General features: G+C 38.9%; 1 protein-coding gene across 1 annotated transcript in view; it reads left to right on the forward strand.

The window, feature by feature from the left end:
- The window catches only part of LOC103383975 (protein kinase C alpha type), a 58,776-nt gene that overhangs the window by 23,063 nt on the left and 21,264 nt on the right, over positions 1 to 14,449 (forward strand). Inside the window, exon 3 of the mRNA XM_008317323.3 lies at positions 6,076 to 6,158. Within this exon, the coding sequence (XP_008315545.1) occupies positions 6,076 to 6,158 (83 nt within the window). The remainder of the gene's footprint in view (positions 1 to 6,075; positions 6,159 to 14,449) is intronic.

Genomic DNA, 14,449 nt, shown 5'->3' on the forward strand with positions numbered 1-14,449 from the left:
CGCACACATCTGTCTTATTCCCCCCCCGCGGCCCCACCCCCCCCCCCCCCCCCCCCCGTTCTTAGTGTTCAAACATTGCTTTTCCTTTCATGCAGACTTTATATCTTTGTGCAACCACTTGATGATTAATTAGGATAATTGTTTATGCCTGGCACTTGGTCACAGTATGAGGACTTAACATAAACTGCCCTGTTTCTACTCACTTGACAGCAGAGTTGTGCGACAGCGCTGAGTCATGATCCAGGAAGCTTGTCTAGCCTCACCACTTGCTGACATGTCTGTCATTTTGCTTGTTATCACCTTCAAGGCTCCAGAAGATGATGTTTTAGGTTTCAGCTCTGTGGGCGTCTGTTACACGAAAACAACACAGCTCTTCTCACGTCACCCTGAAGATCACGGTTCAACAAATATGTTTAGTTAGTGTTGGTTATTGTTTAGTTTTCATTATCACTCTGCCATCACTATATTTTCAAGTCTTAATGACATTTTCACTGACTTTATGCCACACACCCTCTTACAGATGAGAAAAACTATTAATTACTTTCTGTGAAGTTTTTTAGACCTTATTGAAACATCTTGCTTTAAATGTGATGCTCTCATTACCTCCCCAGCCCAGGGGACGTCCACATTTGTCCTGAATTATAGATGACACGACAGGATACTGTTGAACATTAAGCTCAATTATTACAACCTGTTGTCATTATACTACATCTTGGTGCTGTAATTCTTACTCAGTCCATTCTTCCTAAGCACAGCAGATCGCTGCAGGAGACATTTCAGGGGGTTCTTTGATGGCACAGCTACAGTTTAATGCCCAGCTGCCTGAGTGCTTATTTATAAGATCTGTGACATGAATCAGATCGCCCGCCACAACGGCCAGGATCCTCCTCTTTATTTATAGCCTCTGCAGTGCTTAACCCACTTTGCTTTCATTAAAGAATATTGTTGATCTGAAGTTTGCATCATAAGTCCACCGACCTGTACCAGGCTGTACATAAACGATGACTACAAAACTGAACAGAGCTTTGTTTTTGCTGTTCACCAGTTGAATACGTGTTTAAACCTCAAAAACAACCAAACAATGACCGTACAGTGAGCCAACAGGGCTCCAAGCTGGCTATTTGTAATATATGTAACAGTGAGGTCAACTGTGGGGGAGCCCCCGTCAAATCATCCTTAACAACAAACCTAACCCAACACTCAAAACACAACCATCCAGCCAAATGTTTCAAGATTGAAGATTGAAGATTGAAGTGGCTAATGACAGGACTGGTGTTGTCCCTGCTGTTTGTCCACTCAGTGGATGGACGTAGTATACACACCTATTGCACACGTTGTGTACACAGAAACCCATTTACGTTTAGTACCTCATTCCAGTCACAAACACGAACTTCGAGGCAGGATTGAGTGTGAAAAAGGAATAAATACTGCCCTGCAATTGGCTGTTGTCTCCTGTCCTCACTCATTCAGCTGCTGGGATTGGCTCCAGCTCCCATTGCGACCCTAAAAGTAGTAGACGACCAGTGTTAGGAGCTGCATGAACGATTTAACCATTTACAGTTAAGTATACGAAAAGATTTAGGAAGTCAGGAGAAGTCATTGGGGAAAAGGCAGAAATGGTTTTTCATTAATAAAAAGTGTAAAAGCCAATATTGGTAATTATAAAGGGATACATCAGTAACAATGGTGTGGTTTCCTTTGTCTTTGTCACTAATTACTCCTGGGAGACAAGAGACTATTTTTATTGATAGAGGTAGGTGCGAACACATGGCTGTTGAATAATGCAATACATCTAATTTCACATTTTTCCAATTATAAACATTGCGTTTGCTTTTATTCATAGCAACCCATATGTTACATTTCTACGACTCCAGGTTGCGTCCCAATCTCAGCTGGCAGAAATAAAGTGTTCGCAGGAATTCTGGGGCTGTGAGGATAATGAAACCACTATCATGCTGCCAGTAAACCATTTATATCTGAAATGGTTTCACAGGGATTTCTATTTATGTGGCTATTCTGACTGATGGCTCTCTATCCTGGAGCAATATCAGGAACCGCAGTGACTTTATTGGAGATCAATACTTTGGCCCTGGCTGGTGTCAATTTATCTGGAGTATCCTCATGTTTAGAAACATGGATCATAATTCAAATGGTAACATACAACATTCAGTTTGAACATGCATTTTTATCAAGCAATAACTATACACACACACACACACACACACACACACACACACACATATATATATATATATATATTTGATGGGTATGTGGGTTTTTTCCTATTTTTCTTTTAATGCCGTGGGCTAAAGAGCTGTTTCCACTGATTTCTAAAACTGATTCATAAATGTAACAAACTGTTGGGTGTTTCTATTTTTCCTGATACAACAAAAAAATGATTAATTGAATTTTTGTCAATACAACAAGAGCTTCTGAAGGAGTCTGACTACTGTCAGTAGAACCAACGAGTATTTTCTTTTATATTCATGGCCCATACTGTACATTCAGTACAGATCAACATGTGGCTGCATTTGGTATTTTGACTTTCTACTGGCTTTAACCTTCATGGTAGGATAGTTGAATTCTTCTATGCTGTGTTGAGATGTCAACCATTATAGGAGGGTTGAAATGTCAGGCTGTGGTGTTGAATTATTGATCAGGTAAAAAGATCATTTTATTGTCAAGACCACATTATTGTTCTGATTCGTTTGTGGACGGCTGAGAAAACAACGCATAAAGAAATGATGACGGTGTCACTGTGTTCTCTTCTGATCTGAATTTATTCACTTTTTTAAAAATCTAAAACTGGTAACAGCGTTTAAAGGCTTTTAACAGGCCACAGTTTGTTTACATGGTCTGGCATTAGAGATGAGCACAGACCGGTGACGATATTTCTGCCTGTACTGAAAACCCACACTGAGTATTTTCAAAGTATTTCCTAATTACGGAATATTTCTCCCCTTTCTTTTTAACTAAAGGCTGCATTTTTCTTCTGTTCTTGTCAGGTAAATTAGCTTCTCCCTCCTTTCTCTCAAAATGTGCTGAAACTGTGCTTCTATTAATTATTTCTAATTAAGAAATTACTTTCACATTTACAATATTTATTAAATTAAATAACTAGAATTGTAACTAACTTACAGCTTTAAGGGCTTCACTCATGTGCTGCCAGTTCTCTATCCAATGGGCTTCTTTTCTCTTTAAGCACAGTTTTGAACTTGGTTTCACCCTAAACCATATCAGAGTTAAGGGAATCTCCCACTTTTCTCCCTGCAGCTTGTGTGGTCTTTAAGTTTTACGGTACAGTATATCCTGATGTATAAATATCCCACTGTGATTCTGTAGAAACATGTCTTTGTCATGGAGGTGCTGTCATCGGCTGCTAGGACCATAGATGCTGAATGTAACGAATTACTCTATTAATGTGTTAAATAAAAAGATATAAAAGGTGTTACAGGACGCCAGGTGTTTAATATCATTTGTTTGCTGCTTTGGTTTATAAAGGTTACAAAGTACAGAATTACTTTTATTATACATCTCTCATCTTTCTGTCAAATTTAAGCGGTGTCACTTTACTGGTGGTGATGGCGAACGCTTTTAACCAATGACAGATAAGCTTTGGACCATACAGGTGGGTTAGTAAATCCCTACAATCAATCAAAGTCTTATTAACCCGTCCCCTGCTGAATCAATAAATCAACGTATCAATTCAGCTAAAATTATAATTGATTTGATGTTGTTTTTGAATCCAATGAATAATATATCATAAAACTTCATTATACTCCAGAGAAGATGATGGAAAATCTCATGCTATGACCTGAGAAATGTTAAATGCTGATATGACTACGTGAGCATAAATTGCTGTCATGCACATTGTGTCACCTGATTGGTTCTTTGATTTCAGTAGCTGTAGCTAATGTTACAGGGGGACCTAAACTTGTGTCGAAATTCCGTTCATTGATTGATTAATTTAGCTGTAAGTCAGAACCCACATACTGTACATCAGTACCTGTCACTCACCTACGCCAACACAGTGGTGACATCATAATCTAGGACATAAAAACATCAGAAGAGTTTTACTTTGGCTTGGGAGCCACAATGAAGGGCAAAAAGTTCCCTTAAAAAAACAACACAAACTAAAGAAAGCTTTTGTAGCACAATCCAATGAATGGCGTACAACCGGCATGCAACCGAAGCCGTTTTCCGCAGATAATACCGCGTGACAACGTATTTTTTTAATCTGTTGCCAATTATGTAACTATTTGAGATTAAGATTTTTTAAAATAAATTTATGGGAGATGACACTGTAGGTTGAGAATGTCGTAAACCGAGGACCTCCTGTAATAGTCTAAGTTCAATTTTTTTTTCATAAACCTGTTTAATTGTTTCCACCAAATATCGACCAGTTAGCGTTCCACAGTTTCACTAATCCTAGATGGCAGCCTGCGTCTGCTTTCGGAGGTGTTGCTTTGAGATGACTTCAGATGTGAAGCCATAAAGCGTCAGGCTTTAAGTGTCCCCCACAACAAAGCTGCTGTGGTCGATGGCCTAATGATGCAACACAAGACTGTAAGCTTGGCCTCTGTTTGTCTTTCCTGTTCCAACCGCCTTGTTTATCTTACAGTGTCTGTGAAAACCACATTAACAATTTCTCTTTTTATAAATCCCTGGGTAAATATTGTTTTAGTCATATATACGGGGAATTGGACGCTAAATTTATCTCAGTACGACATTTATCTTAGAATAAAAACACAGAGAATGTGGAAACAGTTTTAAGTAGAATTAGATTTTGGATTCAGTTGCTTTATACTTCTGTCAGGTTTATAAATATTAAAGACACTTCACTGTGATAAGACTGTGATACGGGAATGATTATAGCGTTGCTCATCGTAGTAGCTATCTGTATTGACCTGTGATCCTGAAGATTTAGGAGAGCTGCAGTACTTTCAGCTAGTTACTGTGAATCATGAAGGAACCAAATCATTGAGATTTATGAGCTGTCTGGACTGTGGCACAGCAGCAGCGTCAGTTATGCTGTAGGTCATGGTTAGTTGCTTGATATTGACCAGTGTGGCTGATGATATAAGGCAGGCCTGAGGGGGGTGTAGAGGCTGAGGTTAGTGGTGTAGTCTGTTATATTGAGTTATATTGAATTGTACATTTTTAAGTCTTTTCAAGTGGTTTGTAGATCAGAAATATCAGCAGTCACACAGTCAAAGTATGGCCTTAATTTTTCTTGGTCTAGATTTGTAGTCTAAGCCAGTGAGTAAACAGTCTTTCAAAATAGCAAAAATAATAATAATAATAAACAGGCAATGAAATAATTGTTACCATTAAGTTACCCATTAACACAATACGTTCCCCACCTTTGATATATTATATTATAAGACATATGAATTACAACAATGGCTGTTTTTATATGGGGGGTTGGATTTTTTTTGCACCATAAAAAGATATACGGTTGACGACTAAGTGAATACATATACAGCGAGAATGGGAGAGCTTACATGTAGCAGCACTGGTTTGAATTTAAAACAGCAGGGAAACTGTAAAACTAATAAATCAGCTGTGTGACAATGCATCACACTGCTAATGCAACAGAAAACCACTAATGGAGTCTTCTGGTAAGTCAGTGCTCAGTGAACACTCTAAAACCAGAGCTTTTGTTGCTTTTATCTCTCGTTGCGAGCGTTGGCCTTGACAACACTAACTTGAAGAAATAAGTAAAAAAGCACTTCGTCAAAAGGAGAGACAAGTCAAAATAACCTTCGCTAAGACACACAAGTAGAGAATACAGGGCCTCAACATGTAGAAAGGTTTTTTAGGTTCTCAACTTACGTCAGAATTCTGTTCCTATAAATTGGAACTCACATACTGTACATCAGTACCCGTCAGTCACCTACACTAACACAGTGGTGACATCGTGGGACGAGGAATTTCTGTTTTCTTCTCTATACAGTCAATATACAGTATGAACATTTTTTGAACATTGTCTTTTTTTAAATTATGTTCAATCTCTCTCCACGTCTTTGTGTTTTCTGTCTTTTCACCCTCTGCTCATCTCTTGTGTTTTTGCAGTGTGCTGTTTTGTCGTCCACAAGAGGTGCCATGAATTTGTCACATTCTCCTGCCCTGGGGCAGATAAGGGGCCTGACACAGATGTAAGTAGCCAAAGCCCAGCTGTCATGTCGTACATTGTGTGTTCTGCTTGTCCCTAACCTCATTAGCTGTGAAAGATGCACAGCGGGATCCGTAGCAGTAATATTGGTGATGCAGATCTTACAGCTCTCTTGTCGGGTGTTGTTGTTGTTGTTTTGTAAAGTGAACAATAAATGACGGTACTTTGCACAAAATGTGGCATCATGACATGCTAATTTTATTGATTAATTGATTAATTTAATTGCTCAGCTGTATAATGTTTACGATGATAAAATCATATTAAACAAAAACTACAGTATTATATCATTGTACCTACTACCAAACAATTCCTTCAACATTTACACTTAGCATTGAATTGTAGCAGTGAGTGCACTAACAGCACATGTATATCTCTGTCGTAGACTCAAACACAGTCAGTAACTGTTGAAGGGTCATGGAGTTCACAGTGCAGGTTTGTCCATGGCTTGTTGACAATTCAAATGTTTTAAACAGAACAAGCTTTAAACCAAATCTGATTAATCACATCCTGTAGTCCAAATCAGCACGCTCCTTTTGATCAGCCTGTATTGGCATATTTTACTCGTTCACTTAATAAAAATTTCATGAACGTTGTAGGTAATTAAAAAAAATGATAGTAGCATGATGCATTCATCCCCCACTTATATTTGGCCTCTTGCAGGCTGCTGGTTTAATGATGTGCCATCTATCAGTGCCATCACTACTCGCCTCCTTGATAAGCATGAAACACTATTTACATGCCTACTTGCCTGCAAGGCCTGCACGTTCTCTCGGCGTTACAGCTGAATTGCCTGGCCTCTGTAACTGGATATGTGTCATTTTAGATCATCAGCACAGCCTCTTTAAATAGAGCACGCCGCGGATGACACGAAAGCTGTAATGGCAGAAAATAGTCCGAGCTGAGGGTTTCTTGATCTGAGCCAGCACTGGGGCCGGGAGAAGCCAAGGAACACATGATTTATCTCTAACAAGACCTTTAGTGACCTTTAACATATACTGTATGTGTCGTTGTCGTCAGCCTTGCCTCAGTTTATTAAACAAAAGTCAAAACTTTTGTTCTCTATTTATACATTTTATTTATTATTTATTCTATTTATTAGGAGTAAGAAATCATCTTTTGTCTATTCATCATTTTAATTATTGGATTTACTATTGGTATTTATTTGTTAATCATTATTATTAGTTTAGGCAAGTTGGACCTGAACAGGTGTCTCAGTTTTTGCAAAATTCCTCGCAGGCATTTCAAAATTCACAGCCATGTTATTTTTTTTCTCCTTGGCCAAATCTTGACTGCTCTTTTTAAAATCATATTTCTGGGCACCTATCAGTACTGTTGCCAGGGACAACCACATTTACTACATAGCTTGCTGTATCTCAGGAGTGCAGGCGTGGAAGGCAATAACTTTTGTGGCAGGTAAATATCCTGAAAAATCTATTGTTTCCAGGGAACTTGCTCTTTATGACTCATGTCAAGTCCTTTATGACTCCTCTGACCTAGAGGTGTTCCAGACAAACCAACAGTAGGCATGACAGTAGGAACTGTAAATACATCATGTGAGTTTAAAATAAATACATCTAACTTTATAGTATAATAGAGGGCAGTGCATCTATTTTTTGTATTTAGTTTATATATAAATGTTACCAAATATATTAGTTCAAATCTCAACCTCACTACAGTAGTGTTTAATTGTGTAGTATTTACATAAAAGTGTGCACACAGTGTTCTTAACTTCCCGTCCTGGGTTGTATTCCCAGAAGAACCACATGCTTGGCGCTTGCTAGGGGCAGCCTGTTAACAGCATATCTGCTGCTAACACAACAATTTCCCAAATATGGGATCAATATAGTACAAGTTTATTTTATTTATTTTTATATACCTATATATATATATATACATATGTATGTGTGTGTAAACTGTACATAGCAGTGTTTGGTTGTTATTACACATGGGTATTATATTTGTTTATTGTGGTCAACTTGGTGAGTTGAGAGAGACAATAATAATACGCAAAAAGAAACTGAAGCACTGTACTTCTTTCCATCTTTCAGTTTACAGTACGTTGATGCAGCAGCTATTTTTTTCATAATTCATTGTGATTCATTTACAAGGTTGAAATGATGTTCGGCCTTGTACAGACACGCTTGCTCTAACTGAACACAATCACTTGTCTTAACGCTTTGAGATTTTCAGTCCATGCAAAGCACAATTATTATTCTGATGAAAACAGAATATATAGATATATAAATATATACATATATAATAGAATTAATAATCTATAGGGAACTAGAGAAATAATGTAAATGAGTATTTCTCTAGATCAATATAGCGTTAACGTCTTTACCTCTTGATCTCTAATAGTGTCGTTCCAGTTGAATACATCGCAGCATCAATAAGTCAGAGTCAGTACTTAATTCAACAAACAGTTCTGGCTCGCCTGCCTGGTTTAATGTTACCAGCAGCGTGAACAGGTTCAGTGCTCGACAGGACCAGCCCATTAATAATGTAAAAGCTTTCTGCTTCACTACAGGGGCTCAGCACACGAAACTGAGAGTGTGTGAGTGTGTGGCTGCCGTATTGTTGATTACTGTCTAGGTCCTCAAGAAACGGTGTTCTAGCGAAAAGGCCTACAGCGCTGCGACTCTGCTTGGGAATTGAAAACCAGATTAAAGTGGAGAAGAGCATAATTACATCATGTGTGCCGCAGGCGTGTTGGCTCTGTCACAGCAAATGAAGCCTTTGTGTGTGTTAATTCTTTTTTCCTAGAGGTGAGGTTGATGGTCAATTCTTTAAAACAGGTCTGGTGTCGCCATGAGGTTGTTTAAAAAAGCTGTTGTTTGCATGTTTGGCCTTGGAGCGTTCAGCCACTGACCTGTGTGAGGAGTGACTATGTTGAATGGTGACGATGTAAGGAGGTTGCACACACTGCACTGCACTGACATCACAGTGTATGCTCACACCTAATGGGGATGTGTGTAAGGTCACTGACTCAACGTGTTCAGAGCCATGCTGCTTCTGCTAATGATTCCATAATGTTATGGTTGCAGTGTTTCCCCTCCCATTATATTGAGGGGGGGAGGGGAAGAGGCAGGGGGCGCACTTCCCTCCAAACAGGACCCATTTGAGGTCATTTTTTCCTATAGAACAAATCTGGACTGTGTTCGTTTAATAAATAATGATGTTACCGATCTAATTTCAGCAAAGATATTTCATTTCATTTTCTGTTGAGTGTCTACGCCTCTCCTCTCCTCCCGGGGGGGCGGAGCTTTGTATTGATGTACACACAAACAAACAAACACATGAACACACACACCTATAGCCAGGCAGGGAGAGAAGAGGACGTCACGTCACCCGCTTCCCCCATCGCCTGAAAAACGACGGCGAGGCAAACGTTAGCATTGGTGCTAGTAGACAGAGTAGCAGAGCAGCAGCCCATCAGCTGCACCTTAGTCTGAACCAGTAGTCAGTCTTCAGCTTAGCACGTTATTGCTAAAAAAAATAAACAAACAGATAGTTAGCTGGTTAGCAGTTGTTCATAGAACTGTTCCAATGATATCGTAAATACAGTTTATGGGCATCACACAGAACATCAACTGTTGATAAAAGACAGGTACTGAAAAACACTGACAGTGGCAAAAAACACACAGACACACACGTATATATGTATATATTTCACCTAACCCAGTGTTCTTTACTGCAGGGCCTCCTTGTTGTAGCTAAAGCAAATGATGAGTTCCTGACGATGAGTTCCTGACCCCCCGGCTTTGACACAACGCACACAGCTATTTCTTTAAAACTCAACTAAGCTTTATATAAAACACAGTTCCTACAGAAGTGATATTTACATGTTTTCCCCTTGTTAAAGGAGAATGAGCACATTTGGATTAATAGGTCTGAAAATTTCCCAAGGTTCTGTTCTGTGGAAACATCATTGATTGGTGGAGATGGCCTCCCAGCTAAAGTGACAGTCATGACTGTCTCCGTGCCTCGTCCTCTCCTGACACTGTGTATAACACTTCACGTCTGTGTGTGACTATGCTAATGGGCAGGGATTTACACCTCTGCGCTCTGCTTAGTTTTTCTGTAACCATGTGAAAACAACAGATTTCAGATTTTGAACAAAGATTTTCTGTCATATTTTCGGTCAGTCTTTGATTAGGAAGTGTTTTATACATCTATATGTATTTATCTGAATTACAAAGGCATAAAAAACAGACTCAAAAAATGAGAAAAAGTCCTTACTTTTTACACTCATATGAATGGTATCATGCGTGACAAACCAAGTGTCAAGAGAGATGGCATTTCACAAGTCAGATAAACAACTTTGGCCGTGCCACTGATTAAAAATGTCACCTATTATTTCTTGGCTCTGCTACCAGACAGATGTTAAAGGATAACGCACAGCAAGGGAAAACCCCTGTGTGCTGCAGCGGCAACCTGCCCTCACTCTCAGCACTCAGCAGCTTAGTGAAAGGCCAAGGGGAATCAGGGTGGTGATTTGTGTGCTAAAAATAGGGACCTTTCTGAGCCTAATACCTCAATACTCGATAAGTGATAGCATCATTTGGTTTTCATCAGATTCTCTTCTCACCTTGGTAACAAAGGCTAACAAAGACAATTTCCTTGGGTAAAATGTTTCTCCTAATGCTGGTCTACTCATTCTTTATGAGGATGTAATCTTGATGGACGAATTGTGGTCATTTGCGGAGGTTTTCCATAAACAAACATCAAGCTCACAACTGAGGATTTGGTGATTTCATATTCTTCTTAGAAGAGTCAGGAAGGGTGGTGTTTGATCTGCATGTTCATGGGGAGGTTTGTTGTAGTTTTATTACTGTAATGTTGGCGGAGGCGTTGCCGCTGTCTTTAAATTTTAATAAAATTGCATTATTGTGCTAACATAGTTTTACTTAGGTACACCTAGGAGAAAATATAATATGCTAATGAGAAATATTCTTTTTCTTTCATTTTTCTCATTTCTGAGAAAATGATGAATATGCAAATATTTATGACGGTATTAGACATTATCAGAAATTTAACTTTTTCCTTTAGTTGTAGTTTTTCTTTTTTTTCAATTATTTAATAAATAAGAAATTGTTTAATTAGAGTCATGTTTAAAAGAAAACAAATATACTCTTTAAAAAAGTTCTTTACTCTGGCTGTGCTGTACCAGTGTTGATCTGCTGTCTCCAGACAAACCTATTAACTAACCTTTAATTTCCTTAACTGACTAATCCTGGTTCTTTAAACCATGTAGTTGTCCACATTCATTAGCTGTTTTGCCATTAGGATCTAACGGTGGAGCAGCCACTGCTCTTCAGTGCAGTGTTGATAACCAACATTACCAACATTATCTGCCACTGCATCACAACTCTGCTGGGAAGCAGCACACGACCAAAGCTCCTCATTAACAAGGGCTAGTTGGCATTCTGCTTGCTAATTAGACTGGGCTGGAGAGTCTGGCTAATTAGCTAGCGTGTGTGTACTGACCCCTGTGCTCCTGTCTTCATCACTGTGTGTGGGTTGCCTCTAGTCTTTTAACCAGTCTACAGACATGTTTGTTTTTTAACCTGTGATCCAGACAAATTCCGAAAATACATTTAAGGATTCAAGTTCTATTAAAAAGGTTGTATAAATTATCATGTGATCACAGTGTGAACTCTTACTAAGACTCACAGAGGCAGGGATCAGTTCTGCAGCCAGGATATCACATTGTTATGTGAACATAGGTTAGTACATTTATCTGCTTTTATATTTCCCATTTTTGGTTTATTTTGACTGTTAATGCCCTAATTTGGAAAGAGAGATATTTTCCATATTGTCTTCAAACCACAGTCCAGTTACTGATCTGGATAAGATGACCTTAGGTAACGAGATATTATCCATACCATTATTTTCACATTTGCTCAGCCAAAGCGTATGTGCCTTACGAATAATTCCATACACCTCCATCCCTCTGTATTTCCTGGGATATTAGTAGTGGAATTGTATATTGAAATATTAAGCCATTCAGTCTAAAAACACCTAACGGTGAAACCATTTAGCCCTGTGTGACTGAACAAGGAGGACACCGCTTTCAAATGATCCAATCATATGTGAACAGCACTGTTACAGGTCTGGGTATTCTGAATTGTTCCTAAATGTTCCCTCAGATCCCATTACAAAAGACAATCAGAGGTTGTTCAATGATGCATGAACACAGCGCTCCCTAAGGACTGATTATAACCTGCCTTCTCTGCTAATGTTCCCTGAGACACTGCAGTCTCACAGCTTCCCTACGTAGCAGCCATTATCTGTATTTTTATTTGTAGCTGTCAACACACACACACACACACGTCAAAAGTCGAAATGTTTTTTCAAAGCAAGCAGGAGAACGGTCAGACCAGATTATACTAGGTCACAGGAAATAAATCCCTGATCCATGCTAATGCTACTTGTGAACACCAGCACTTGTCTCTATCCATGGGTGATAGCATCTTTTGGAATGAGTGTAAATACCACAGCCAGGGCTCACCACTCTTTGAGGCTTTGCAGTCTGCCTGTTCTGGAGGAGCAGTGCCACACAGTCTGTCTTGAATTTCCTATTAAGACCTGGTGAGCCTGCTAACAGGAGATCCAGGCCACGGGGTGAACTCTTCCTGCCATCACTTTGCTCAGAGGATGTGTTAATGGACAGCCTAGTGTTCTCTGTGGTGTGACCATGTCAAAGCTCAGTTACTGGTCTCATTATCTGCACATAACAACTCATTTAAGTAAATCTTTACCTAGATGGTTGAACTGGGACTTACAAATCAACTACAGCTACAGGTTTTTCTGCTCATAGTTGCCGTTTGCCTTGCAGTTGCTGGAATTGTTGTTGAAAGTGAATGTACGGTATTATGACAAATCCCTGCAGAAATAAAAATCCAATTTAGAGATAATTTAGTTTAATATCAAATGTCTCTGATTATTTAAAACAAGAGCCAAAAGCGTAATTTATATCATGATTTGTTCCTCCTCTCCCTTTATTCATTAGTAAAGGTCTAAAATATTCCAACTTGTGATCACCTGAAGATGTGCTCCTGTTAAAAAACAAAACAACAAGGACAATAAAACTACAATTTATTGTTTTATTGTACAATAAAACTGCAGAACTATTGACTCATTGAGTTGATAGATGCTGGGAATACAGGGTGGGAGTGGAGGGTGATGGATATACAGTGTGTAGGATCATTGGTCTGTGTGTGGGAGGACAAGAGTAGGTGCAGCTGGCACACCCTTTCTCTTCTTATGGTCCGCTGTCTCTGTGCAGCGCTGACTGTCCGCAGTGGAGCCCAGAAGTCATCGAGTGAGTTGTGTGATGTGCAGTAGTATGGCATTAAAATTGGACTTTAGTAAAAATGTAGGTTGATTAACTTTCTGTCAGAGGAGGTACAACGTCAGTGGAAGTTTTAGATTTTTACGATTTAACATTGTTTTTATGTTTGAAAGGTTTTCCTTCTGCTTCGCTGCAGACAAAAACAGTGTAAAGTGGTTACAGGCAATTTATAAACAAGTGAAAAAGAGGAACAGGGGAACGAACTTCAAGGAGAAAAAAAAATAGAATAAATAAATGGAGCCTGTATTTAACTATGCAGTGCATTCAGAAACAAGCCTAAAGTTACATGTTGTGGTTGGTTATATTTTGAATCAGCTGCCTTCAAAGCAAACCAAGTAAGATCATGTAAAAACAATGTAAATGTCAGCCACCCTGTATTCTTCTACTATTAAAAAATAAAATACATCAGAAATTATATATTATATAAATTATATAATGTATCATGTCTGTGATACAACTGATGGATTTGTATGTATTTGCAATGAAGAAAACCTGGGGCTTTTCTTCATTGCAGTGAATGACAGTTGGAAGCAAAGACACCACTAAATGTTTCTTATTCCATGTACATGTGTTAGCCTCTGCAGGCATTAGCCAAATGAAAACAAGATCCCTAGAACATAGATGGGTTCCTGCAGCAGTAGCCCTAGAGCTATGTGTACTTATAGGGCAAACAGAAACCCAGTCACATAATCAATTTATCAACGAGTGATACTGTCAAATGACAGCTGTGAAGTAAAGTCCATACAGTACAAGAAGCTCCAACTGCTCATGTTCCAAAATACTGCTCCACCAAACAGCTTGGCCTTTGACCCACTGACGTAAACAAATAGGGCATTTACACTGAGCATAAAGCTAGCATAGAGTATTTTGTTTACACAGCAGCCAGAAGCATTACGTGGGAAACACCATCTACACTACAA

Source organism: Cynoglossus semilaevis, chromosome 9 (genome assembly GCF_000523025.1).
Source record: "Cynoglossus semilaevis isolate Cse_v1.0 chromosome 9, Cse_v1.0, whole genome shotgun sequence".
Lineage (NCBI taxonomy): Eukaryota > Metazoa > Chordata > Actinopteri > Pleuronectiformes > Cynoglossidae > Cynoglossus > Cynoglossus semilaevis.